Source organism: Cebus imitator, unplaced genomic scaffold (assembly GCF_001604975.1).
Source record: "Cebus imitator isolate Cc_AM_T3 unplaced genomic scaffold, Cebus_imitator-1.0 Scaffold332, whole genome shotgun sequence".
Lineage (NCBI taxonomy): Eukaryota > Metazoa > Chordata > Mammalia > Primates > Cebidae > Cebus > Cebus imitator.
The window spans coordinates 2,523,523-2,551,086 of record NW_016107647.1 but is presented as its reverse complement, the minus strand read 5'-3'; the positions used below and the strand labels follow the sequence as shown (position 1 = coordinate 2,551,086).

General features: G+C 49.2%; 1 protein-coding gene across 3 annotated transcripts; it reads right to left on the bottom strand.

Annotated features, from left to right (window-relative positions):
- Positions 1-71: 71 nt before the first annotated feature.
- EFCAB12 (EF-hand calcium binding domain 12) lies at positions 72-27,497 on the bottom strand. Of its 3 annotated transcripts, none has more exons than XM_017505093.2 (9): positions 27,274-27,497; positions 20,904-21,352; positions 16,985-17,167; positions 14,431-14,587; positions 10,782-10,978; positions 8,274-8,487; positions 2,972-3,122; positions 1,240-1,296; positions 72-573 (listed from the first exon to the last, which is right to left on the bottom strand). In XM_017505093.2, exons 1-9 carry the CDS (start codon positions 27,320-27,322, stop codon positions 315-317), a joined length of 1,716 nt encoding a protein of 571 aa, XP_017360582.1. In that variant the 5' UTR covers positions 27,323-27,497; the 3' UTR covers positions 72-314. The 3 variants fall into 3 exon arrangements, with proteins under 3 accessions (XP_017360582.1, XP_017360581.1, XP_037586057.1); XM_017505092.2 differs by having other exon boundaries at positions 16,985-17,170; positions 27,274-27,496; XM_037730129.1 differs by lacking the exon at positions 14,431-14,587 and having other exon boundaries at positions 17,035-17,170; positions 27,274-27,495.
- Positions 27,498-27,564: the final 67 nt, after the last annotated feature.

Here is a 27,564-nt window from a genome sequence, read left to right as displayed (position 1 = left end):
ACAAGCTCACCCCCCCCAACCCAGCCCTGCTACAACTCCTAAGCAAGAAATCACATCAGCTGAGTTGCAAGTGACATGAGGAAAGCTCCAACCTACTTTATTTAGAAAGGGGAAAGGTCAGGGGAGGGAAATAGTCAAAAACTGCATGTCCTTCCTTGGACACATCTACCCTCTGAGACACTGGCCCGTGGCATCCCACTGAAAGGATTTCTTTAGGCTGGCTCTTTGACACTCCTCCTGTGTCTGGGCTCTGGGCCACTGGCTGCACTGGCCCCTGGCCCAAGAAGGCCAGGTCCAGCAACATCTGGCCCATTCTAGTTGATGTAGTACACCTTGGCGCCATCAAAATAGGCGCGGGTCATGTAGTTCTTATTCCTAAGGGGCCACCAGTGGTCAGGGTGGTAGGTGGCTGGGTAGACATGGGGCTGGTGCTGAACACAGCTGAAGAGCGCCAGGCTGCGGTCTGTGGCCACAGTGGGCAGGTAGAGCCGCAGCTTATCCAGAAGGTGGCCTGGCCAGAAGGAGTTGGGGTGCGTTTGCTGCAGACCACTGGCCCTCTTCGCCTTCAGCTTCCTGGAAAACAAGAAGACACAGGGATGCTTGCCATGGCAATCAGGCCAGGGCTGAGGCTTCTCCCAGAGCCCACCAACTGGGACCAAGTGGAAATTTAGCACTGTGTCAAGCACTTCAGCAACTCAGTCCTCCTCACAGTTCCATAGGGTTGGCTCTGTTATCCTGTCGACCTCACCTGTGAGGACCCAGAGGCCTGGAGAGGCCGACGCACACTGAGCAAGTGGCCAGTGCAGGCGTCACTCCCTGTCCAACACCTCTAAAATCCAAAGTCTTAAGCGTAAGCCATCTGTCATCCGGAGGCATTTTAATGCAGTGTTTGGAGTACAGTCCCTGGAGTCACCCTAGCTGGGTTCAGATCCCCACTCCACCACTTCATTGATGTGTGACTCTGAGCAGGACATTGACCCTTTCTGCGCCTCAGTTTCCGCCTGTGTAAAATGAATGTGCTTAGTGTCCCTTCATAGGGCTGTTGGGAGGATTTGGGTGAGTGAACACATGGAAATCCCCAGGGCAATGCCTCCTGGCCCTCCCCGTGTTGTCGCTGCCTCTCAGGCCAGGGCCTCAGCCCCAGCTGTTGTGCCAGGAGCACCGAGTCCCAGTTGTCTCAGGCAAAGCTGCCCCTCCTCCCACCTTCCTTCCTTATGGAGTGAGATGATTGCCACAGACCTGGTAAATTCCTCAAACTCCTTAAACTGCATTTTCTTGATTTTCTTTGGCATTTTCCTAGTGGAGGAGAGAGAGGCATTTTGTGAGGAGACTGGAAATTGAGGCCATTGGGGCTTTAGGGAGTAGGTCAGGGGCTGCAGGGTTGGGCCCATTTCTAAGTCTCAAAGCAGAGCTCTGAAAGAAAAACGTCTTTCACCTGGGGTGGGCCCTGACTCCGTGCTGCCATGCTCCAGGGGAACACAGTGGGCTTGGGGCAGTCGGACCTGGCCTCAGAATCTGGCCAGGTGACCTGGGCAAGTCACTTTCCCTTTCTCATCCTCGGTTCTCTCATGGCTGAGAACAGAGAGCTCTCAGGGTAGTTATGAGAGAGGCTCACTAAGTCACTGCTGAATCCTTTTGGGGTCCCTGGCTCCCACTCTCCACTCCAGAGCTTAACCCAACCCTGAGGACAAAGGTGGTGAAATCTAACCCCCTCCCACACCACCTCACAACCCTAAGCCTGACAGACATCACTAATCGTTCACCACACTCTTCCACCAAGCCTCCATCTGGCCTCAGAATTTTCCATAACCCTAAAGGGTCGATGTCTCTCCTTGACCTAGGAGACCTCTCTTTATCCTTTATTAGCTATAACCTACCTAAGCACGGACCAAAATCTCCTTCCTATATTGCCAGCCACTTCCTGGGTCATCCCGGGGCTGGAAGGCAGTCACAGCCGATTTTGTGGCCGGGACTCACCTGCGGGCCTGGGCCTACTCCTGCCCTTGAGAACAGCGTTGGGCCTATCCTGACCAGAGCAAGGTAAAATAACAATGATCATTGATGGAATGCTGTCACTCCTAAGATGTTGACACTCTTTCTCATCTGATCCTCTTAGTCTATGGTAGGAGCGGCTAGGCCCCTTTACACATGAAGATGCTGAGGCTCAGAGAAGTGCTTTATCCATTTAACCAGAGGGCTGTCTGATCTCTACAAGGCCCTGCTGCATCCCACCACAGGCATTCTGGCCACACACCCAGTGGGCAGCTGGCAGGGGTCTAGAGGCAGGGGCAGGTGCAGGCCCCTCCGCCTCATGGTATCGGGCCAGCTGGGCCCCTCCCTCCGCAGGGATGCTGCCTTGTTCCTCTGCAGTCACCCACTTATGCTGCCCACGGGTTATCACCTGCTGCTTGACTCAAATCTGGGAAGCTTAGGCTTTGGAGTACCAAAGAAGGCCATTTTCTTAAAGAGGACTCAGGTTGGTCTCCCGGAAGGGCTAGGGACAGGGCCCAGGGAAATGTTCCTTTCTCCTCCCAGGAGCTGCAAGCCCACCTCTTGCCAGAGAAGGGGCGTGTCAGAGGCAGGGTGGCAGGGCTGAGAAAGGGCTGCCCCCCTGTTCTCTGCAGGGCCCTGACCCCTAGTTGGGGATTTGCAAAGGCCCTTACTCCAGCCCTGTTCTCTAAGATGGCCCTCCTTTTCATCTTTTCCAGAAACCTTGCAATTGTACAGGACTGGGGTCAGGAGGGTAGCTGTGTGGGAACTGAGGCTAGCATGCCGTGATCCTGAGACATGCGCCAAAGGTGACTCAGGACTGGCCAGTCTGCAGTGAGCAGTCAGGTTGGGGATGCTGCCCTAGGACGCGTACGTGGGCACAGCATGGCGCCCCAGGTATGCCAGCCTCCAGCCCCCACACTGAAGGGACAGCAACGGGGCAGGAGGCCAGGGCAGGGAGAAAGGGGGTCTGAAACTCAGCTTGTCAGTCTTAGACTCGCCAGCGCCCTGGGACTGGAGCAGAGCCACATTTGGAGAAAAGACCTTCCAGTCAGAGTAGTAGCCTCCTGGCTGCCGGATGGGGCGCACCTCATCCTTCTGGAAAATGATCTTGTCTCCTGGGTACAGCAAGGCTGGGGATAGCAAGAGAAACATCTGCCGCCATCAACCCGGACCGCCCATCCCTCCCTGAGCCGCTGGGGTCAGATGAGGTTTGATGTTGTTTTCAATTCACATTTTTGTTTAAGAAGCTTTTTTCTGGGCCGGGCGCAGGGGCTCACACCTGTAATCCCAGCACTTTGGGAGGAGGCCAAGGTGGATGGATCATGAGGTCAGGAGTTCGAGACCAGCTTGACCAACTTGGTGAAACCCCGTCTCTACTAAAAATACAAAAATTAGCCTGATGTGGTGGCATGCACTTGTAATCTCAGCTACTCAGGATCTGAGGCAGGAGAATTGCTTGAACCTGGGAGGTGGAGGTTGCAGTGAGCTGAGATGGAGCCACTGCACTCCAGCCTGGGTGACGGAGTGAGACTCCATCTCAAAAAAAAAAAAAAAAAAAAAAGTTTTTTTCTTATCTATATAGTAACTTTTTATTGTCGAATAGTTGTAGATTCACTGGTAGTTTCAACAACACGGCAGAGGGCTCCCTTGAACCGCTGCCCCAGTGGTGACATGGCATCCAGCTGTACTATGATATCTGGAAATGGGCCTTGGGACAATAGGGCTTAGGGGACTAGAGATGAGGGGGCTGGTTTATAACCAGGTCAACAAAGGCCCTGAGGCCTGGGTGCAATGAGGTCTGAGCTGTCCTGGGAGGAGGCAGGAGAATTTCATCAACACTTCACTAGGGTAACTTAGACCTGCTTTCTGTCTTGTTTTGTTTTTCTGAGGCAAGGTCTCACTCTGTCACCCAGGCTAAAGTACAGATCACGGCTCACTGCAGCCTCAACTTCCTGGGCTTAAGCGACCCTCCCGCCTTAGCCTCCTGAGTAGCCAGGGCCACAGGCATGCACCACCATGCCTGGCTAATTTCTTAAATTTTTAGTAGAGATGGGGTCTTGCTATGTTACCCAGGCTGATCTGAAACTCCTGGACTCAAGCCATCCTACCTACCCTGGCTCCCAAAGTGCTGGGATTACAGGCGTGAGCCACTGCACCCGGCCCACTTAGATTTGTTTGGGGGCGGTTTTCTCCTTGTTTGAATTAATCTCACGGATATCCTTAGAAGAGTTTTCTAAGACGTGCTAAATATAAAAAGAACTGAGCCAGGGTCTCCACCTTCCTGCAACTATTGAGCAGTGCTTGTCTTAAGATGATAACACATGAAATCTCACGTTCTAGAAAAAGTGATGGAAGTTACACTCCAGCTAGTCAATGTTGCTTATTTGGGGGTTGGGAAGGGGCTGTGGAGGTGAGAAGGAAGGAGAGGGAAGGGGAGATATGTAACATCAATATTTTCAAAAGGTATACATGATTTTTTAAAGTATGATTTAAAAGTGACTCACGTCTATAATCCCGGCACTTTGGGAGGCCAAGGCAGGTGGATCATGAGGTCAAGAGATCGAGACCATCCTGGCCAACATGGTGAAACCCCGTCTCTACTAAAAATACAAAAAATTAGCCGGACATGGTGCATGCCTGTAATCCCAGCTACCTGGGAGGCTGAGGCAGGAGAATTGCTTGAAACCAGAAAACTGAAGTTGCAGTGAGCCAGGATCGCACCACTGCACTCCAACCTGGCGATAGAGTGAGACTCATCTCAAAAAAAAAAAAAATTGATTTAAAAATGAGTTATGTGGCCGGGCGCGGTGGCTCAAGCCTGTAATCCCAGCACTTTGGGAGGCAGAGGCAGGTGGATCACGAGGTCAAGAGATTGAGACCATCCTGGTCAACATGGTAAAACCCCGTCTCTACTAAAAAAACAAAAAATTAGCTGGGCACGGTGGTGCGTGCCTGTAATCCCAGCTACTCAGGAGGCTGAGGCAGGAGAATTGCCTGAACCCAGGAGGCGGAGGTTGCGGTGAGCCGAGATCGTGCCCTTGCACTCCAGCCTGGGTAACATGAGTGAAACTCCGTCTCAAAAAAAAAAAAAAATGAGTTATGTAAATAATTTTCTATAAATGAGAAAAAGAGATTTGTGAAAGGATGGTCACTAAAATATTCACAATGGCCAACTTAGACTGGGGGAATTTTGATTTTTATGTTTTCAAAAAATTCAAATGAGCAAGCATTATCACCAAAACCAGGGTGGAAAGCCAATAAAGCTGTATTCACAGGGACGGGAGACCTTGTTTAGAATTCTGGCTCCTGAGCTTTAGGCCTGGAGTCTGAGTCACCAGTGTCTTGTCTAGAACTCAGGGTTGGAAGTCCTGATAGTTGAGCCTCTCTACCTGCAGAAGATCAGGCCTCTGTCATAAAGATACCCAATAGACAGTGGCCAAGACAGTGGTCAGAGATGGATTAGGGCCTAGTCCCAGCCACAGGACGCTCCATGTGCCCGTGAATGTGAGATCCTGCAGACAGCTGAAGCTCACCCATGTAAGAACCCAGGAGCTAGCAAAAACCAGGGGTGGGGAGAATCAACAGTGGTCCAAAGCTGGATGCAGTGGCTCACGCCTATAATCCAGTACTTTGGGAGGCTGAGGCGGGAGGATCACTTGAGCCCAGGAGTTTGAGATCAGCCTGGGCAACAAAGGAACCCCATCTCTAAAAAAAAAAAAAAACAGTGGCTCAATGTTCTGGTGAGGACAAAGGAGGCACACAGGGGAAGACCTAACCTGGAGGAGCAGTCCAGGGCACATGGCAAGCCAGCTTGCATTTTAGAAGAGAGCTGCAAGTCTACCACTGCATTAGACCATGGGGTAAATAATCAGGAAACGTGAGGCTCCCCAAGGAAGGAGGAAGGAGAGACGTTTGGTGAAAAGTGTGCATCCACAGCTGCAGACTCTCCCTCTGTCTCTGCCCTCCCAGCCCAGGCAGCAGGTGTGGGGGACAATGACCACTGAAGTTGCCTGCCTGTGTTCCTGACAGCCTCTGACCACATTCCCCTGTACACGTTTCTTATGGGCCAAACTGTGTCTCCCTAAAATTCGTATGTTGTAATTCTAATCCTTAGTACCTTAGAATGTGATATGTGTGTGTGCGTGTGTGTCTGTGCACGCACGTGTGTGTAAGAGAGAGAGAAAGGATCTTGCACTGTCGCCTAGGCTGGAGTGCAGTGGTGCGATCTCGGCTCACTGCAACTTTGACCTTCTGGGCTCAAGCGATCCTCCTACCTCAGCCTCCTGAGTAGCTGGGACTATAGGCATATGCCACCATGTCTGATGAATTTTTGTATTTTTTATACAGATGGGGTTTTGTGATGTTGCCCAGGTTGTTCTGAAAATCCTGGGCTCAAGCAATCCACCCACCTCAGCCTCCCAAAGTGCTGGGATTACAGGTGTGCGCCATTTTACCCTGCTAGAATGTGACAGTTGAGGTTAAAAAAGGATGTGACTTTATTTGGAGATTTTGTTTTGTTTTTGTTTTGATTTGTTTTTTAAGACGGGGTCTCACTCTGTCACTCAGGCTGGAGTGCAGTGGTATGATCATAACTCACTATAGCCTTAAACTCCTGGGATCAATCTATTCTCCTGCCTTGGCCTTCCAAAGTACTGGGATTTCTGGGGTGAGCCACAGGGATTACTGAGGTGAGCCACTGTGCCTAGCCTGGAGATAAAGTCTTAAAGGAGGTGATCAAGCTAAAACAAGGCTGTCCATGGATGGGCCCTAATCCAATCTCACTGGTGTCCTTATAAGAGAAAATGTGGACACACAAGAGAGACACCAGGTGTGCATGTGCAGAGAAAAAACCGTGTGGAGGCAGCAGGGAGGCAGTCATCTGCCAGTCAAGGAGAGAGGCCTTGAAGGCCTTGGAAACCAGCCCTGCTGGCATCTTGACCTGGGACCTCCAGCCTCCAGAACAGTGAAAACATTAATTCCTGTTGTGGAATCCACCCAGGAATTAATTTTGTTATGGCAGCCCTAGCAAAGTAATTGAAGAAGACCCAAGGCCCTATACATTTAGCATTTGTTTCCCTCCCTCTTGGGAAAAAGATGGTAATAATCCATTGTGACTGTAAAGTCTAGTTCTCACGTAAGTCACACCACTGCCTATGTGATGTGTTCCTTTCTCAGAAAGCCACTTTTCCCAGTATGGCCACAGTTCTTCCCTATGTAGCGGTTCCTAGGAGAAAACCTCTGCCTCCAGGTACAGCTTGCTCCGTCACGTTTGTAAAGCACAGAGAGGATGCTGCCCATTAAATTTGTACATTCTCCAGGCCACGTGTGGGGGCTCATGCCTGTGATCCCAGGATTTTGGGAGGCTGAGGTGGGTGGATCACTTGAAGTCAGGAGTTCAAGACCAGCCTGGCTAACATGGTGAAATGCTGTCTCTCCACAAAATACAAAAGCAGCCATGCATGGTGGTGCACGCCTGTAGTCCTAGCTACTCAGGAGGCTGAGGCAAGAGAATTGCTTGAACCTGGGATTGGAGGTTGCAGTGAGCCAAGATCACGCCATTGGACTCCAGCCCAGGTGACAGAGTAAGACTGTCTCAAAACAAAACAAATTTATACATTCACCAGTTCATAAGTTTGGAATGTAGACATTGCTCAATTGTCATCTAGGAGCTGAACCCTTCTCCACCCCCACCTATTAGAAGTGTTCGCCCCCCAGAGACGCAGTGGGCTCAGAACAGCTTGAATGTATGAAAACATGTTGCCCCCCAAGCAGAGGGCAGAAGCAGTGTGGAAATCTCAAGGCTGAGTCTGAGCGCTCTCTGCTCAAAGGGCCTCAGCCAGTCCTGTCTCTGGGTGCATTTGTACCTCACTGCTTCTTACAGAAGAACCAAGCAACAGCCTGGCCCAGAGAAGGGCTTTGTTCTGACAGCAGTTATCGTTTCTATCAAACCTCCCTCTTCCTTTATGTTCAGCCTCAGGGCTTTCTCACTCAGAACTCCTGTCCTTGGAGTTTTCCACTCTAGAATGAGCTTCCGGCTCACCAAGCTCAGGGTTCCATAATCCAGACCTCCCAGCCTTGTGTTCTAGAAATTCCATCTAGCAGCAAAACAGACTGGGCTCCTCCTCTTCTCCTCCATGCCCCCACTCTGCCTTATTCCCAATGTCCCCACCAGAGACCACACTGGCTTGAATGGCTGCACGGGTACCTTGGGTGGCATCACTTTTGTCCCAGCTCTGGGGTCCCCTTAGCATCTTCCTAGAGCCAGCCACCCAGGCCCTTACCTTTCATGAGGATGTCCTCCGTCAGCGGGATGCCACAGGACTCACAGAGCTTCCAGCACTGCAGGTAGACCAGAAAGGTGTGCCTGCGGGCTGAGTCAATGAGCTCCCTCATATCCCCGTGGATGGTGGATGGGAGGCAGTGCTCGTCAAAGTGCTGATTCCCACAGCGCACCATGCGGCACTGCTCCGTGTACTGGATGGAGGGGATCGTGAGCTGTGAAGGAAGCAGAGAGGGGTTCACCCTTCTCTTGCCTGTGTCCCTTCTGGTCAGAAGGCAGATGCAGTGCCTCATCGACCTCTCCCGTACAAGGTCCCTAGGAGGGGTGATGGCAACCAATGTCCAGTGGGGCTGCAGTTCAGATTCTGAAGTCAGTGAAGACTTCAACTGACTTCAGGTTTGGAAGCTTAGGTTCTGAAGTCACAGCCCTGTAGACAGGTGTGCAGCATGCACACATGATTGTGTAACGTATATGCAGTAAAACACAGTACACATGCCCTAGAGGCGTCCTATTGAAAAACAACATTCACAGGACCACAAGGTGGTTCACACCTGCAATCCCAGCACTTTGGGAGACCAAGGCAGGAGGATCACTTGAGCCCATGAGTCCAAGACCAGCCTGGGCAACATGGCAAAATCCTGTCTCTATAGAAAATACAAAAATTAGCTGGGCATGGTGGTACATGCCTGTAGTCCCAGCTTCTCAGGAGGCTGAAGTGGGAGGATGGCTTGAGCCTGGGAAGTTGAGGCTGCAGTGAGCCAAGATCAAGCCACTACACTCCAGCCCGGGCAGTAGAGTGATACTGTCTCAAAAAAAGAAAAGTGACAGTTGAGTGTTTGGCTGCATGGGAATTTAAATTAGGAGCAGCCATTGGTGACCTTGAGATAAAAGCCATGAGATAAGGTAGGAGGGGGCTGGGGAGCAGGTAGCTGCTTTTGCTGGCTGCCACCACCTTCTTTTTTTTTTTATTATTTTTTTTGTTTGTTTTTAAAAAACCTATATTTTAAAGCTTCTACAGGATTAGCAAAGAACAGCCCATGGGCCAAATCTGGCCCAGCACCTGTTTTTATAAATAAAGTTTTGTTTTTGCGCTGCCACTCTCATTTGTTTAGATGCTGCCTGCAGCTGCTTTCCTGCTGCAGCAGCAGAGCTGAGCAGTTGCAACGGACAACAGATGGCCCGCCAGGCCTAAAATGTTTACTCTCTGGCCCTTTCCAGGGGATCTTTGCTGGTCCCTGCTCAAACATTTTGGGTATTCTCGTCGTGCAACTGAATCAACTCTTAGTTGATATAGCACTTAGCAATATCTGCCATTTTATTATATGTACAAATACAAATATCATAGGTATAAATACAAATATGTATCTTTATTATATACATGTTTATTTTATTTTGTTAGAGACACGGTCTCACTCTGTAGCCTGGGCTGGGGTGCAGTTGTACAATCATAGCTCGCTGCAGCCTTGACCTCCCAGGCTCAAGCCATCCTCTGGCCTCAGCCTCTTCAGTAGATGGAATCACGGGACATGACTCCATGCTGGCTAATTTTTAAAAAAATTTGTGTAGAGACGGGGCCTTGCTATGTTGCCCAGGTTGGTCTCAAACTCCCGGCCTCGAGTGATCCTCCAACTCTGGCCTCCCAAAGTGCTAGGATTACAGGTATGAGCCACTGCATCTGGCCTGTATATAATCTTTTTTTTTTTTTAGGCAAGGTCATGCTGTTTACCCCAGTGCAGTGGTGCGATCTTAGCTCACTGCAGTCTCAGCCTCCCGGGCTCAGGGAATCCTCTTACCTCAGCCTCCCGAGTAGCTGGGACCACAGGCACATGCCATCATGCTGGGCTAACTTTTTAAATTTTTTGTAGAGATAAGATCTCCCTGCGTTGCCTAGGATGGCCTCGGACTCCTGGACTCAAGCAGTCCTCCTACCTTGGCCTCTCAAAGTGCTAAGATTACAGGTGCAAGACACCACTCCCAGCCTATATTATATATGAATATTTATATGTATTATTGTATTGATGTTGTCTGCCTCCCTTACTAGGGGCAGGGACGGTTACGCTTATTACAATACCCAGAAGAGTGCCTGGCACCTGGTAGGCTCTCAATAAATGTTTACTGGACAAGCTAATTCATGCAATCAGTCCTTCCTTCCTTCACTTGCCATGTATTTCTGGAGAGTCTACCCAGTGCTAGGCCCTGTGCCAGGTGCCTGGTTTCCAGCTGTGATGAAAATGCAGACCTGGTCTCAGGATGAAAAGTCATAATTAAAGAATAGGAAGAGGGGGGCACGTGATACTTTCAGAAAGAGGATCTTAGTACATTTCCACAAAACCCTCATGAGGCAGGTATTGTTCTGATTTTACAGCTGAGAGACGTGAAGAGGGGGTGGTTGTAGAGGTGAAGACCCCCTCCCCAGGGTTCTGCAGCCAGCAGGTGGTGCTGCTGCGGTGACCTGAACCCTAGCTGCTCCAGTCCCCAAGGCCTGTGCCCTCCTTGGGCTGGGGGGTACCTTATGCTGTCGCTGCCGCTCCCGGTACCGCTTGCCCAGTTCCTCCATCTCCTCCAGGGTCATGGGCCGCGCCTCCATCTGCGTGTTGGCTGCAGGCACCGTCAGCAGGTCCACCTTGGGAAGCTGTGGGGCTGAATCCACCTCCTGCTTCTTGAGCGGACCCTTCAGGGAATCTTTGTGCTTGGCCAAGATATGACCTAGAGTAGGAGGGAAGAGATGAGGGGAGGTGGGACTAAGAGGGTGCCCGCCAAGCAGTTATCCAGTGTCACCCGGCAGACACCAGGCCACCCCTCTGCTCCCTTCCCACACACCTTAGCTGTGCCGTGGATATGTCCCTCCTCTCCATCTCCACTAATGGCCTCCCATACTGCACCGACCCCAGCCCTCAGCCCTCTGGCAGCCATTCTCATCCTCTGTCACCCTGTTTCACCAAGCAGCAAACTGGATCTTTAAAAAATATAGAGCAGGGCACTCTGGGAGGCCGAGGCGGGTGGATCAGCTGAGGTCAGTAGTTCGAGACCAGCCTGACCAATATGGTGAAACCCCATCTCTACTAAAAATACAAAAATTATTTGGGTACGGTGGTGTGTGCCTGTAGTCCCAACTATTCAGGCGGCTGAGACAGGAGAATTGCTTGAACCTGGGAGGCAGAGGTTGCAGTGAGAAGAGATTGTGCCATTGCACTCCATTGCAGAGCAAAACTCTGTCCCCCCAAAATATATATACATATAGAGAGCAGGGTGCAGTGGCACGCCTGTGGTTCCAGCTACTTGAGAGGCTGCAGTGGGAGGATCGCTTACACCCAGAAATTCGAGGCTGCAGGATTTGAGCTATGATCGCACCTGTGAATAGCCACTTCACTCCAGCCTGGGCAACATACAGAGGCCCCACTGCTGAATGTATATGTGGATAGATAGATAGACAGACAGACCAGATCACCTCATTATCCTGGTTTCCCACAGCACTTAGACCAAAACCCAGAGTCCTTTCTCTAGGCTACAAGGCCCTGCTGCACGATCTGGCCTCAGCTGCCTTCCTACCTGGTCCATGGTGTACTGTTCACCCCTTACCCATTCCACCCAGCCACCTGACCACCTTCTATCTCTTGCAAGCTTTCCTGCCCCAGGGCCTTTGCCTTTGCAGTTCCATCTGCCTAGAATGTGCTTTCCCCAATACTAGTTCCTGTTAATCGCTCAGATGTCTGCTCCAGTGTCTGCTTCTCAGAGAAGCCTTCCCTGACCACTAGCCCTTTAGGTGCAAGCTCATCGAAAGCTGGGGCTTTGGCTGGTTCACTGCTGTGTTCCCAGTTTCTAGAAGTGGCACACAGTAGCTGTTCAACAAAGATCCTAATGAATGAAAGAATCCCATTGTCCCTGGCCTGGTTCAGACCTTCAATGTCTCAAGCTGAGGTAATATCCTGACCTTAACAGCTTCTATTGAGGCTGTGAACAAGTGGCTCAGCCTCTATGAGCTCCAGCTTCCTCCTCATAAAGCAGGAATAGCAACCCTGACCTCTGGGGACATGAAGGATAAGCTGAGATCATTCTGCAAGAATGAAAAAGAGCTACTGCAAGAAAAACTATGGGAAGAAGGCACCCCTGCCAAGATGCTCAAACTCTTGCCTCTTTAGACAAAGTGAAAGACACCCTGACAGAGCAGGAGCACCATCATCTCAGACAAACACTGCCACTTTAAGTTCCAGCTCCCTTTCTAGCCTCATGCATTTCAAGGAAATCACTTCTATTCTAACTACAAGCAGCCAGAAAGAGCAGACAGTAAAACACAGATAAGACAGCTTGGGCACAGAGGGAGGTGGGGGGAAAGTCTCTTGGGTAACTGTGATGCTCACACAATGGGCCCCAGTAAAACAGTGGGCCTTAGTAAGCACATTCCTTTCCCTTCAGGTGCACTAAGACAGGGAAGCTAAAGGCAGACTCTGGGGAGTACATCTGCAGCTACAGAAAGATGTCTGGGAACAGACACACAACTCTCCCTCCCAGATGAGCACAACAAAGAGACACAACAAGGCCTCTGATAAACTCTCCCACCCTAAATCCTTAAAACTCGTAGTCTGTAAGAGAGTGTGGCTCTGACCTAATTCAACCAGAAGCCCCTCTGAGGTTTGTTTTCTCTAAAATAAACCTGTCTTGACTGTTGAGCCACCTTTCATGTTTCTTTTCTCTTTAATTCTTACACACTCAAGTCTACGTATCTTACCTGCTGTTGCTCCCCAGGGAAAAAGAACTCAGTGATGATGCAAAAATAGCATCATGAGAGCAAACATCTGCTTCTTGGCTTTGTGTTTAGCTTCTGGGAAATAACAGGCCCCCAAACACCTCTGCTGTGAATGTGCATCACAGCATACTGGGGTCATTCAAATGACTCACAGCCAGCTACAGATAGTGATGAGCTTGGTAATTTATAACAAAAAGGAACAAAGAGTATAGAGGGAAAGCATGCCCAACTCGAGGTGACCTTAAAAATGTGCTGAATGTAAAGATTACTACTGTTGGGGTGGTGATACATGCAGGAGGTGACTGTTGGGGTGCTTAGATTCCCTGACCTCTGAGACAGGCAGAGACCCTGCTTGGAAGGCGATGGTGTCTCTGCAGGGCAGCTGCTTAAGACTGGACATTGAAAATCTCCTGGAGGACTGAGGAACAGGTGCTCTGAGCTGCATACTGTCCCCAAATGAGCCACTCCAATGAAAATGCTGAGTAACTCCACTTGATGTGACCATGAATGCCAATGGCCTCGCCCTGGATCATTATTACCATTGTAAGGAAACCCCTCTCCACTGCCTCCTCCAGAGCTCCCGTGTGACTCAGGGAGGACAAGGAGGCCCCAGTCATCTGTGAGATTAAATTCCTGCCAACCTGGTGGATGGAAACAAAGCAAGATTTGTTTCATTTAGAAAAACAAAGCTGTATCTATATTTGGGGAGGGTGCTGGAATGGGTGGGTAGTTGTAATTATTTTTGTTTTTTGTTTGTTTACAACAAGAATGGTACTAAGATATAAAGAAATATTATGCAATGCACCTTTGTGTTGTAGAGTAAATTCACAGCCAGAGCGTTAGCAAGTCCATTTCTAATTTGCTTCTGTGCCTTGTCTGGACAAATGTGGCCCTACAAGTATATCGCTTAAGAGATGGAACTTGAGCTGTGTACAACCTTTACAACTGTTCACAGCAACCCTGCCATAATACCCCTGATAAAAGGATACCAAAATATACTTTCCAGTAAACTCTAAACATATGCAAACTCTGGTTCTGAACAAGAATTTTATCAATAAGCTACGGATTAATAGTGAGGAGGCCCTGGACCCACATACACATAAATGTCTCTGGAAAGGCTTGCCATTTGGGTCAGTTCTCAGTCTCTCAGGTAGGCTTTGGTGGGCCGAGTATCCTCCTCTAAGAATAAGGGCTGGGACTTATTTGTCTTTGAATGGACACAGTGGTAGCTGGGCACTCAAGGAAATGAGTTGATCTCTGGGCCTGAAAATTTCCAGAGACTTGACCAAACTACAGTCAGCCAAATTGGGGAGCACACTGAGGAAGTGAGTTTGGAAAAGAGGCCAAGGCTGCCTATACCATGCTGACTCCCAGGGCGGGAAGGTGGAAGCACAGGACGGGGAGGGGTACGCACGCTCCCTTGCAGTGGCCAGGCTGCTCCTTCGCCGAGCCATAGACCACTGCTTATAGGTTTTGGCCAGGATATCCATGGTGATGGTGTTGTGCTTCCCAAGAGAGCTGAGATAGATCACTATATCCTCCACTTCCTGGTTCTTCAGAGGGACTCCGACCTGAGGAGAGAGAAGGCCCTGAGACTAGCAGCTCCCATCCAAACATCCTGCTCTGACGGGCAAGGCCTTACCAGCTACCTAAGACCCCCATCGCACTTCCAATTTCATCCTCAGCCACTCCCTACTCTACCCAACGTCCCTGCTGCAGGAGCTCAGAGCCTTTTCCCGGTCCTCGAACAAGCTCTGCACTTTCCTACCTTTGCCTTTGCTCAGGCAGTTCTCCCTCTCTGCCTGAAAATCTCCTATCCCTCCTTCAAAGTCCAGTCCAGATGTCACCATCTTTATAGAGTGGGTTACTTCTTCCTCTAGGCTCCCAGCCCGCTTCCTACCAGTCTCAATGGCAGCATCTACCATGCTGGAAGCATGATTTCGCATGTGGATCGTCCCTGTCCACAACACATAAATCTCCCTTAACTCCTGTAAAATGGGATCTAGAATACCATATACCTCAAGCAACTCTGGAGGTATATAATGCGTGCCAGCAACATTGGATATTCAATAAGAAAAGTTTTAAAGGAAATATGATTTTGTTCTTCAGTTTCTTTAAACAATAGTCATTGTTCACTGAACTTTACTCAAACTCCTGGCCTCAAGTGATCCTCCTGTCTCGGCCTCCCAGAGTGCTGGGATTACAGGTGTGAGCCACTGTGCCTGACCTTGAATTTTCCTTAAGTAAGATCAGAACTCTCCTGGTGCTGGCGGGGAGCAGTGGCTCACACCTGTATTCCCAACACTTTGGGAGGCCAAGGTGGGCGGATCACCTGAGGTCAGGAGTTTGAGAGCAGCCTGACCAACAAACCCCATCTCTACTAAAAGAAAATTAGCCAGGCATGGTGGCACATGCCTGCAATCCCAGCTACCTAGGAGGCTGAGGCAGGAGAATTGCTTGAACTAGGGAGGTGGAGGTTGCAGTGAGCTAAGACTGTGCCATTGTACTTCAGCCTGGGTGACAAGAATGAAACTCCATCTCAAAAAAAAAAAAAAAAGAAAAGAACTCTCCTGGTGCTAAAGAACTTAGTATTTCACCTTTCTGTTATAGAGATTAAAGACCATAATCTTTAAATGCTTTGAAGTGTTGTTGAGATAATTACATGTCATAAAACATGCATGAGAAAACTGATAATAATTTAAAACCACAAAGACATCACAGTCAACTTTCTAAAGTTGTTTAAGGTATTTGTTGTTGTTGTTGTTTGGGTTTCTTTTGAGTCAGGATCTTGCTCTGTCACCCAGACTGGAGTGGTGGTGTGATCAGAGCTCATTTCAGTCTCTAACTCCCGGGCTTCAGTGATCTCCCCATTTGAGCCTCCCAGGTAGCTGGGACTACAGATATGTGCCACCATACTGGGCTAAGTTTTTAAAATTTTTTGTAGAGATGGGGGCCTCACTATGTTACCCAGGCTGGTCCCAAGCTCCTGGCCTCAGGCAATCTTTTCACTTTGGCCCTCTAACATGTTGGGGGATTACAGGCATGAGCCATCATGCCAGGGTAAAGTATCTTGCATTAAAAAGATACAAAAGCTTAATTCATCTAGGCTAGGGGTTAGTAAGCTTTTTCTATAAAAAAGTCAGATGTAAACATTTTACGTTTTGCTAGCCATACGGTCTGTCATACTGCTCAACTCTGCCATGGTAACATGAAAGCAGCCATAGGCAATTCAAGGATGAATGAGTGTGGCTGTGTTCCAATGAAAGCAGGCTGGACTTGTCTCGTGGGCCACAGTTTGCAGACCTCTGCTAGGCCGATACAACTTTCCATGATGATGGAAATGTTCTACTTCTGTGCAGTCCAGTGGAGAAGACACTTGCCACATGTCACTACTGAGCACTCAAAATGTGTGACTGTTGTGATTGAGGGACTGGAGTTTTAAATTTATAATTGATTTACATTGTTAAATAGCTAGTGAAAGTAAAAGTGTGGTCCATGGACTGGTACCACGGGCATCACCAGGAGCTCGTAAGAAATATAGCATCTTTTGATGATCCACAGATGTGCTGGGTCAGAAGCTGCATTTCGACAGGACCTCCATGTAACTTATATGCCAGTGACAGTTGGAGACACTCTACCAGCTTTCTCTGATCTCGGTTTTGGGGTCTGCTGTGCAAGATAGGGATTCCCCAAGGTAGCTGGCTGGCTATGAGGTTAACCCTGCAGACTTTCAACTCGGGCAGGGTTTTTCAAGGTCAGACTGGTGCAGGATAGATTTTCAGGATCTGATTTGGCCACGAGTTAATCCATATTTTCCAATTTGGCTTTACAAGTAATAAGACTGATAGTTTTCACTCCTTGTGTGTACTTCTCAGTTGAACCAGAACCTGGTGGTGGGAGGGGGCAAGAGGGAATACATTGACATCCTGCCCACTTAGGCCCATCCAGGGAAAGCAGGTGGCACTTACGGCCTTGACAGCCACGATGAACTCCTCCCTGGTGATTCTCTGGTTCTTGCCCTGGCCCACCTTGTGAAATATCTCCAGGATCTTGATCTTGCGATTGTGCAGGTAGGAGTACATGGCCAACAGGGCAGGGGGCTTGGGCAGCTGGAGCTGGGGCACCATCTGGTGGGAGAGCCAGGGGGCTTTCTTCTGGAAGAGATGAGAGGGCGGGGCAGAGGAGAGAGTTCAAGGGAGACAGGCCAGTGGGATGCGGTCCCCAGAGTTAGGGAGTAAGGAGAGGCCGAGCAACTGTAAATAGCAGGACGGAGTGCAAAGGGCATTGGGTTCAGCGCAACTGTGTTTGGCACAGAATGCCTGGGAGACTTTGCTTCTCTGAGCCTTGGTTTTCACATCTGAAACACAAGGCTTGGACAATATAAGAACTAAAATTTCATTCTTATCCACATGTCTCCTGTCAAACGGTAAGTATCTGTGATCCCACTGGTCTGGTCTCTCAATGCACCAAAACCTATGCCCTTCCCTGGAGCCAGGTGGAGACTCCCCACCCCTGCCCCCAGTCTTTGCATCTGCTATATATAGGCTTCCTGCCTGAAAGACTTTTCCCTCTATCTGTCCAAATCCTCTTCTTCCAATTCCAGGTGAAAAGGCATATTTTGTAACAATGATAAGCCTTTACCTTGGTTCGGCACTGGACAGTTTACTAAGGGCCTTCCCATTCCCTAGGGTATTGTTTCTCTGTGCTCCTCCCAGGGTGCTTAGTATAATAAAGACCCACCTCTATTTTTTTTTTTTTGAGACAGAGTTTCATTCTGTCACTGTGGCTGGAGTGCAGTGGCACAATCTCGGCTCACTGCAACCTCTGCTCTGAAGATTCAACCGATTCTGCTGCCTCAGCCTCCCAGGTAGCTGGGACTACAGGGACCCACCACCACGCCTGGCTAATTTTTGTATTTTTAGTAGAGACGAGGTTTCACCATATTGGCCAGGCTGGTCTTGAACTCCTGACCTCAGGTGATCCACCTGCCTCTGCCTCCCAGAGTGCTGGGATTACAGGCGTGAGCCACCATACCCGGCTGAGACCCACCTCTATTAATGGCCTGTAGCAAACTGTAGAGCCATTAATCCCATGTATCTGCCTCCCCCACTAACATGTGAACACCTTGTGCTATGGCTTGAATGTTTGTCTCCTCCAAAACACTTGTTTAAACCTGAGTTTTGTTAAGCCACTTGCCACATGTGACTATTGAGCACTCAGAATGTGGCTGGTGTGATTGAGGGACTGGATTTTTAAATTTACAATTAATTTATATTATTAAATAGCTAGCGAAAGTAAAAGTGTGGTCCATGGACCAGTATCACGGGCATCACCAGGAGCTCATTTGAAACGCAGCATCTTTTGATGTCCCATAGATGGGCTGGGTCAGAAGCAACTTAATACTGTTATCAACAAAATGGTATTAAGAGGTGGGGCCTTTAAGAGATGATTGGGTCATGAAGGGTCTGCTCTCATGAATCCATTAATTCATTTATGAATTAATGGGTTAACGGGCTAATGGACTAATTGGTTATCATGGAAGTGGGTTCTTTATCATGAGTGGGATATGCTATAAAAGCCAGTTTGAGGCTGGATGTGGTGGCTCACACCTGTATCCCAGCACTTTGGAAGGCCAAGGTGGGGGGATCACCTGAGGTCAGGAGTTCGAGACCAGCCTGACCAACATGATAAAAGCCCATCTCTACTAAAAATACAAAAATTAGCCAGGCGTATTGGCATGCACCTGTAATCCCAGCTACTCAGGAGGCTAAGGCAGGAGAATTGCTTGAAACCAGGAGGTGGAGGTTGCAGTGAGCCGAGATTGAGCCACTGCATTCAGTCTGGGGAACAAGAGTGAAACTCCACCCCCCCCCAAAAAAGCCAGTTTGGCTCCCTCTCGTGCACCCCCTCACCCTGAGATGCCTTCCACCATGTTAGGATGCAGCATGAGGCCCTCCCCAGAGGCCAACTAGATGTGGCTGCTCACTCTTGGACTTTCAGCCTCTAGGACTGTGAGCCAAAAAAACCTCTTTTTAAAAATAAATTACCCAGTCTCAGGTCTTGTGTGATAGCAAGAGAAGCCCAACTAAGACACCTTGGAAGCAAGACCATGTCTTATTTACAACGTATCCCCATCTCCCACCCTTATACTGAACAAAGTCCAGGCCCTAGGTATGAGGTACTACCTAATTCACAATAAGGAATCAGGCTCAGAAATGTGAAGGGTTTTCCCAAGGTCACACAGCAGGTAAGCAGTAGAGCTGGCTTTCTAACCCAAGTCTAGTTCTTATTCGTAGACACCATGCAGCTGGCAGAAGAGGGTGTGTGCGACCCATGAAATTAGGGTTTTGGGCTGGGCACCGTGGCTCGTGCCTGTAATCCTAGCATTTTAGGAGGCCAGGGTGGGCGGATCACGAGGTCCAGAGATCGAGACCATCCTGGCCAACAGGGTAAAACCCCATCTCTACTAAAAATACAAAAATTAGCTGGGCATGGTGGTGCACACCTGTAGTCCCAGCTACTCAGGAGGCTGAGGCAGGAGGATCAGTTGAACCTGGGAGGCAGAGGTTGCAGTTAGCTGAGATTGCAGCACTGCACTCCAGCTTGGTGACAGTGAGACTCTGTCTCAAAAAAATAAAAAATGAAAAAAGAAATTAGGGTTTTAGCTATAATATCAGCAAGGACTGACTCTGAAGTTTCTGGGCCAACCAACCCAAAGGACACCTGTGAGACTACAATAATAATACAGATGGAAAACATGTTTGAATGCTCACTCTGTGCCCAATAGTGTCCTAGGCACCTTGAATCCATTTAGACATCATAGCTACCCCAGGAAGTAGGAACAATGGTTATCTCCATTTTATAGGTGAGGAGACTAAGGCCCAGATCATACAGCTAGGAAGTAGCAAAGCTATGTTTAAACCCAACTTACCTGATCTCTTACCCTAAGGAAATGTCACAGAGAGAAAAGGAGTTGGTAGTGCACTTATCACTTACTATGACTGTATGTTTGGACAAATGTTGGCCTCACTGAGCTTCTATTTTCACATTTGTAAAAGGGGACCCTCCTTTTCCTCCCAACCTCACAGCCATCATCCTCACGGTAGCCCTGCGAGCACCTGCTTGCTACATGGAGCCCTTGGCAAATATTCTCTTGTCAATAAACAAATGAATGAATGATGGGTATTTTACAAATATCCCATAAGATGGACTGCCAGGAATGATCTCTTCTTGAGTGGTTTTGAGGTATGTCCACAAGTTATTCTGTGTTCCTCCTCAGATGGAGTCTTCTTTCCTGCTTGAGTGTGGGCAGTACTCAAGGACTCACTTCTGACAAAGAGAACGTGGTGGAAGTGATAGTGTGAGACTTCTGAAACTGAGACCTTCGGAGGCTATGTCCTAAAGGGCACTGCAGCCTCTGTCTTGCTCTCTTTTTTGGACCCTTCACTCTGGGGATGCCAGCAGCCATGCTGTGAGGACATTCAAGCAGCCCCATGGAGAGGTCCATGTGGGGAGGAGCTAAGGCCTCCTGCCAACAGCCACATGGGTGAGCCAGCTTGGAAGCCTTCAGATGACTGTGGCCCAGGCCAGTATCTTGACTGCAACCTCATGAGAGACTCTGAGCCAGAGCCACCCAGCAAAGCTACTCCCCAATTCTTGACTCTAGAAACTGTGTGTGATCATAAGCATTTGTTGCTTTCAGTCATTTTGGGGTGTTTGTTACGCAGCAATAGATAACTAGATAGCTAATACACCTCCCTCTCAAGACTTCTGTTTGCTCTTCTGTGAAATGGGGTGAACTATCCCTATCCAGCCTAACCAAGAGAATGAAATGACAATGCAGCCCTAAACCCTTGGTGTCTTCATTTGGCAGATGGGGCTGCTCACCCTGGTGGTCCTGGTAGTTGCCAGGGAGGCGTCTGGCAGGGATCCACTCTGCTCCTTGGGGATCATGTGTAAGACCTTGGCCTCCAAAGGCGTGATGCTAGGCTTGTTCTCCAGCCATCTCTTTACATCACCAAAGGACTCTAGCTCCTGCCGCAGCTTCTCCCTCCGGCTCAGCCAGGTCTTCCTGTCCTCTGGCTGCTCTTGGATATCTCTAGCTTCCAGGGCTTTGAAGCTGGGGATGGGCTTTGGAGGAGCCTGAGGTTGGGGTGTAGGATTAATGGGTATCTGATCCTCCTTGCGAGGCACGATGATGATTCGCCGGCGGCTCTGCGGCAGGCGGAGGTCCTTCTGTTTGAACTGCTTGAAGCAGTGGCCAATGACCAGTTCAGGATCAAAGACGGAGACATTGTTGGCATTTTCACTGAAGGAAGTCTTAGACGGGCAGAGTCCTGGGGAAAGAGAGTTAAAAGGTGAGTTTCTTTCTGGAAGAGGACTAAAAGGAGCCAGGAAGGAAAAATGCTTTTGCTCCAGGCTGGGTATCAAGCTCTGGATCCCAGGCCTAGCTTTCTCATTGTCCTGCTGTAATGATAAGGATAATTTCATCGAATGTGACCGAGCCCTCCCAACAGCAGGCAGCAAGCTAAGGGCTCTATATGCTTTCTCTTATTTAGTCTTCTCCATACACAGCACTAGGAGCAGAGGCTTTGGGGCCAGAACGCTCCTCCGTCTGAGTCCTGACCCTGCCACATACTGGCTGCGTGATCTTGAGTAAGCCACTTCTCTGTCTCAACCTCTTCTTTCGTAAAATGGGCATAATGATGGTAACCTATTTTATTGCAGTCAATGTATTAGAGTTGTTTGTACATAATCTATCTGCCATTATTGGCATATACTCACCATTCACTCATTTTGAAGCCCTTCCACGACTTTTTATAGCCCTCAAAATGAAGTCCCATGCCCCTCTTCTGTCAACCTGTCCCCCTAATCCCTTGCCTCTCTTTCCTTACTACATCCTGGACACCTGGGCTTCTCTCTGTTTCTCGAGTGGTCCAAGGCTCATCCTGACTAGGTAAGGGCACGTGCTCCTCCTTCTAGCATGAGTGCTTCCACCGTTCCATCCCGCGGCACTCCTCATCCTCCGGAGCCCATCCTTGCATCACAACCTGAACCTTCCTTCAGACCACTTATCACAACCAGACACATCAAGGGCTGAAAACCGGTGGCCCTCATGCTGAATGAGGGCTGAGGTCTTGTTTTGTTTGACACCTTGCTTGGCATTTTTCAATCTGAGCTACTTTAGGCTAAGGCATTGCCCTCTTCACCTTGCCACAGGCTCCCCCATTCCCTATTGTCTCATAGGTAGTTCATTTTGTTTATTAAGTCCCTGGTTTGGGCAGCAATTTGCCTTTGAGACAACCGGTGCAATTACTTGGTTGATGTTTATTTTTTCTAGTAGACTATGAGCTCCATGAAGACTGTAACCCTATCTCTCTTGTTCCCTACTGGAGCCCTGACACTTCAATCGTGTCTACATATAATAGGAACTCAGTAAATACTTGGTGAGTGGCAAATGGACAGACCTATGATGCTGGTACTATGATTATGCCCATTTTACAGATAAGGACACTGAGGCCCAGAGAGGCCCAAGGTCACTCAGTTGATTAGTAGCAGAGCTGAGACATGAACTTCAGTTTGCCTGGCCCCAGAGCTCAGATCTTAGCTGTTACTTGATATTACCTAAGGCTGTCACCCTATCCTGCTAAGTCTCAAGTATTTTACTTATGAAATGGTATAAACTCTGCTCTATCTACCTCTTGAAGTTGTTATGAAGATCAAATGAAATACAGTTTGAAAGTGTTCTAAAAAATCAGAAGGGGCCAGGCATGGTAGCTTATGCCTGTAATCCAAGCACTTTGGGAGATTGAGGTGGGAAGATTGCTTGAGCCCAGGAATTCAAGACAAGCCTAGGCAACACAGTGAGACTTCCTCTGTCCAAAAAGTTTTTTAAACTAGCCAGGCGTGGTGGTGCACATCTGTAGTCCCAGCTCCTTGGGAGGCTGAGGTAGGAGGATCACTTGAGCCTGGGAGGTCAAGGCTACAGTGAGCTGAGATTACCCCCACTGTACTCCAGCCTGGGCAACAGAGTGAGACTCTTTTCCAAAAAAATAAAAAAAATTCAGAAGGGATATAACACTCTTATTGGAAATACTGTCACTGTCATTTTCCTCCTAAAACCCAAACTCCCCAAACTCCCTCGCTTAAAACCTGTCCATGGCTCCCAACTGCCTCTAGAATAAAGATCAAACTCCTTAACCTGGTCCCACTTGGTCCCCTCACCCCTGCCAGCTTCTCTAATTTCTCTGGCTCCTTCTCTGGCCCTTTCTGTCTTCCCTTGCGTTTGTATCCAAACAGATGTGCCCCACCAACACACACGAGCCATGCTGTTTCCTCCCCATGACGTGCTTTTCTCCTTCCCTCTTCACTGTTGTTCCCTGACTCATCCTGTGAGACTCATCAGGCATCCCAGGCCCCTTGAAGCCCTCCCACTCCCCCTCTCATGGTCCCTCTGGGTCCCATAGCCCCTATACTTAGTCCCATCATGGCATTTACCATATTTTTCTGAAATGAAGATGCTTTCTGCATTTTTCTTTCCCAGCAGCCTGTGAGTTTCCCAGTGTTAAGGACTGTATCTTTCTTCCCCTGTGTCCTCGGTGCCCAGCCTGGCCTAAAGTGGACATTCAGTACATTTGTTAAGTCTCTTTACAAGGCCCATGTGTTCCTTTCATAGTCAGCAAACAATAAAAGTAAACATCATGGCATGGTTTGCATCTGTGTCCTTGCCCAAATCTCATGTCAAATTGTAATCCCCACTGTTGGAGGAGGGGCCTAGTGGAGGTTATTGGATCATGGGAGAGGATGTCCCCCTCGCTGTTTTCAAGATAGTGAGTGCTCACGACATCTGGTGGTTCGAAAATGCGTAGCACCTTCCCTTGCTCTGTCTTCCTCCTTCTTGGGTTATGTAAGATGTGCTTGCTTCCATTTTGCCTTCTGCCATGATTTTAAGTTTCCTGAGGCCGTCCCAGTCATGCTTCCTGTACAGCCTGAGGAACTGTGAGGCAATTAAACCTCATTTCTTTAAAAATTACCCAGTCGCAAGTAGTTCCTTATTGCAATGTGAGAACAGACTACCACACATCAATAGGGATAGAAGTGAGCACTTCTAAACACCACACATCGTTACTTTGACCACAAACAAAAGTCCACTCCCAGCAGGGGATGACTGAGAATGTAGTCAGTCATCAAACCAGTATTTATTGAGAATCCCCCAGGGCTTGGTGCTTTACCAGGTGCAGATTAAACCAGGCTGGGCACCTACCATGGTTCACCCAATCCCAGTGCACCCAACGGAACAAGGTGTGGCACCCAGATGGCAGCAAGATGTTCTCAATTGGGGGAGAAACTCTGATTACGGGAACTGGGAGGGCATCAAGGAAGAGGTATCTTTGATGTGGACCTTCAAGAATGGTCTGGTTTCAAGGGGTGGAGGGGCGGGATGGGAAAAGGTCAGGGGCGGGATTTAGGGATTTTAGGGTCACCAGACAGTTCCACATGTTGGAAGCACACTGTCTAAAGGAGGTGGTTAGTGGAAAATAAGGTTGGTGTCATCTCAAATGCCAGGCTAAGAGATTGAAACCTCGCCCTGTAGGCCACGGGAACAGCAAACCTGCTCCGCACAAGTCTTGCTGCTCCCATTTGCATCCTTCCTAGACCCCTAATCCCTGTTCTGCCCCCAGCCAGGAGAGCCTTACAAATGTGAATTCAATCTGTCCCTTCCTCATTTGAAACCATTCAATGGCTTCTTAGTGCTCTTTGAATACCTGCCTCCTTCTGTGGCCTACAATGCTGCCTTCACTGGCCCTGCTCCCCACTCTTCCCTGTCACCTCCCAGCCCCCCTCATGTGGTCCCAGCTGCATTGTCCTCCTTTCTGTTGTCTGAGGTGCCTCACTCCTTTCTCTGCATTTGCTGTGCCCTCTGAAGAGCACTGCATTCCCCAGGGCTTCCCCTGGCCAAGCCCTTCTCCTTACATAGTTCTAAACCTGCGCAAGCTCCCGACCACCCTTTCCAAGGGTGCCTGCCCAACACACCCTCCTCAGGGAGCTTCATGCTAGTACTCTTTGGAGTCCTGTGTCCATTGACAGAAAGGGAAGTGGGCTCTTCTAATAAAAGAAGCTGTCATTGTGTAGTTATGGGTAGAGACAGTGTAACAACGTTCCTAGGAAATTGGTGAGGAAAGCTCTCAGACGTCAACCAGTTCAATCACATGCCCAGGTCAGGGACGCTTTCCTCAGTGCCGCTGGCAGACTCTGCCTCCCTTTACACACCTCCAGTGACGTGGAGCTTTCCACTTAACATGGTGGGCACTAAACTCGGACTGCTAGAAAATACTTCCTTACATTGACCCAGAATTTGTTTCCCTGGACTTTCTACCCCTTGATTCTAGTCCTCCCCAGGGAGGTCCCAGGAAACACACTTGTTCTCTCTTTTCTCGGACAGCCTATAGGTGTCTGGAAATAATACTACTCTTTCTTGAAATTCTGCCTGCTCTTGGCTTGATTCAATCTCTCACTAAGTCCAATTCTACCTCTCTGGCTACTGTTTTTGGGTCCCTCTTTTCCTGTCTATTCCTTGAAGGTTGATGCTTTCCAGGCTTATACCCAGGCTCTCTTCGCTTTTCAAATAATCCCTTCCACTCTCACGTTTCTATGACCTTCTGTATGCTGGGAACACCCATACTAATATTTTTTATTTGGAATTAGCTTCAAGTTTATACCTCCAGTTGCTCCTAAAACATCTCCACTTGGATGGCTTACAGAGATCTTTTTTCATTATTTATTTTTAACTGAGACAGGGTCTTGCTCTGTTGCCCAGGCTGGAGTACAGTGACTCAATCACAGCTCATCGCAGCCTTGAACTCCTAGGCTCAAATGATTCTCCCAGCTCACACTCCTGAGTAGCTGGAATTACAGGTGCATGCCATTATGACCGACTAACTTCTAAAAACAATTTTGTGGAGATGGGATCTCACTATGTGGCCCAGGCTGTTCTCAAACTCCTGGGCTCAAGCAATCCTCCTGCCTTGGCTTCCCATAGTGCTGGGATTACAGGCGGGAGGTACTGTGCCCAACCACTGACAAGGATCTTAAACTCAACCAACCAAGACTAGATTTGTCTTTGTGCCCCTGCCCCCCACTAACTGGGTCCTGTGAGTACGTTCTCTATCTCTGTGGAAGACACCTCCATCTACCCGGTCCCCCAGCTGCCAACTTGAGCACCATCTTTATTTGCCTCTTCGGTGTTCCCTGACCAACAAGGCCCTAAGTCCCTGTAGTACCTTCTAGCCTGGGTCTTCTCCCTTACCTCCCAGCATCTTTAGCATAGGCATTTGACCAGAGCCCTGATCTATGTGCCTGGGAAAGGTGACCAGGCTCTCCAGCTCGCCTCATTTTTCCACTGGGCATTAATGTGTTCAGTGCTGGAGAAGGGGCATGGAGAAGACCTTCAGTCTTCAAGCTTTACAGCCCCAGCTCTCCTCTCCCCACACCAACATTCTGAGGCTGCCAACTCAGTCTCAGGCCTTTGCTGACTGCTCCTAATCCAGTCCTGCCACTCCCAGTGACCTCTCCATCTCCTGGCTTGCAGGTTCTTTCATGATCTTGTCCTTTCTGACCTCCCTCACCTCGTTTCCAGAGACACTCAAACACTAGACCTCTTGTGGCATGCTGTTTTCTTGCCCGAAATGCTTTTCCTTCTCCTTTTGGCTTGGAGAATGTCCTTTTATCCTTTAAGCTCCAGTGAAAAGATGTTTTCCAGGAGCTTGGAACTGTTCCTCCCCATCCCATACCCTCAGCACATCTTTTACTCCTGGATGTCATCCCTGGGCCCTGCCTTCATCCTTCTTATTCTGCAATTATCCATTTATCTCTGTCCTTTACCTGTGAAGCTGCATTGCTTTGCCAAGAACTTGGTCCCTAGTATATTACTATCAAAACTTTGAAGACTGACGTCTTCTCCATGCCTTCCCTCCAGTACTGAATACATTAATGTCCCGCAGAGAAACAGGGCAATCTGGAGGGCTCCCGTCACACGGGTCGGGCCTCTGGTTCCAAGGCAAGGCAACTTGCCTTGCTCCTCCAACTAGGCCCAGGTGAAATCTCAGAAATGTACATAACCTACCCCGACTCCATGGAAACCCCTCATCCGAGGGGGACGACACAATGAGATCTGTGGCCGGGTTTTTGCCCTCACCCTACTTTCACATGTCTCGAGTGAGCTGAGCGCTTCCTGCAGACGCTGCTTCCCGGGACTTACCGAGCAGCGACAAGAACAGACTGTGGTACGCTTCATAGTCATCGTCCATGTTCGCGGTGCTGAAGGGTGTGTGTGAATGTGTGTTGGTGTGGGCTTGCTCACGTGGGGGTATCGGGGTACCAGAAATTCAGTAACCCCAAGTCCTGCGAAAGGTGCTCAGTACGGAAGGCAGAAGCAACCTGTTGCCTTGGCTATGGACGCCCCGCGCCGATTGGCTGGACGCTGCCACGTGCCAGGAGCGAGCCCTCCCCGCCGAGCGCCTGGTGACCCCACCTCCTTTTCCGTCCAATT

Bases quoted from the DNA above. Each gene is read 5' to 3' on its own strand.
- EFCAB12 (XM_017505092.2), bottom strand. From the start codon at position 27,322: ATGGACGATGACTATGAAGCGTACCACAGTCTGTTCTTGTCGCTGCTC. The intron at 1,297-2,971 runs GCTGAGTTTCAG...CTCCTCCACTAG, and splicing joins GGCGAGTCTAAGACTGACAA to GAAAATGCCAAAGAAAATCA. The intron at 574-1,239 runs GTCTGTGGCAAT...CTTGTTTTCCAG, and splicing joins GAGTTTGAGGAATTTACCAG to GAAGCTGAAGGCGAAGAGGG.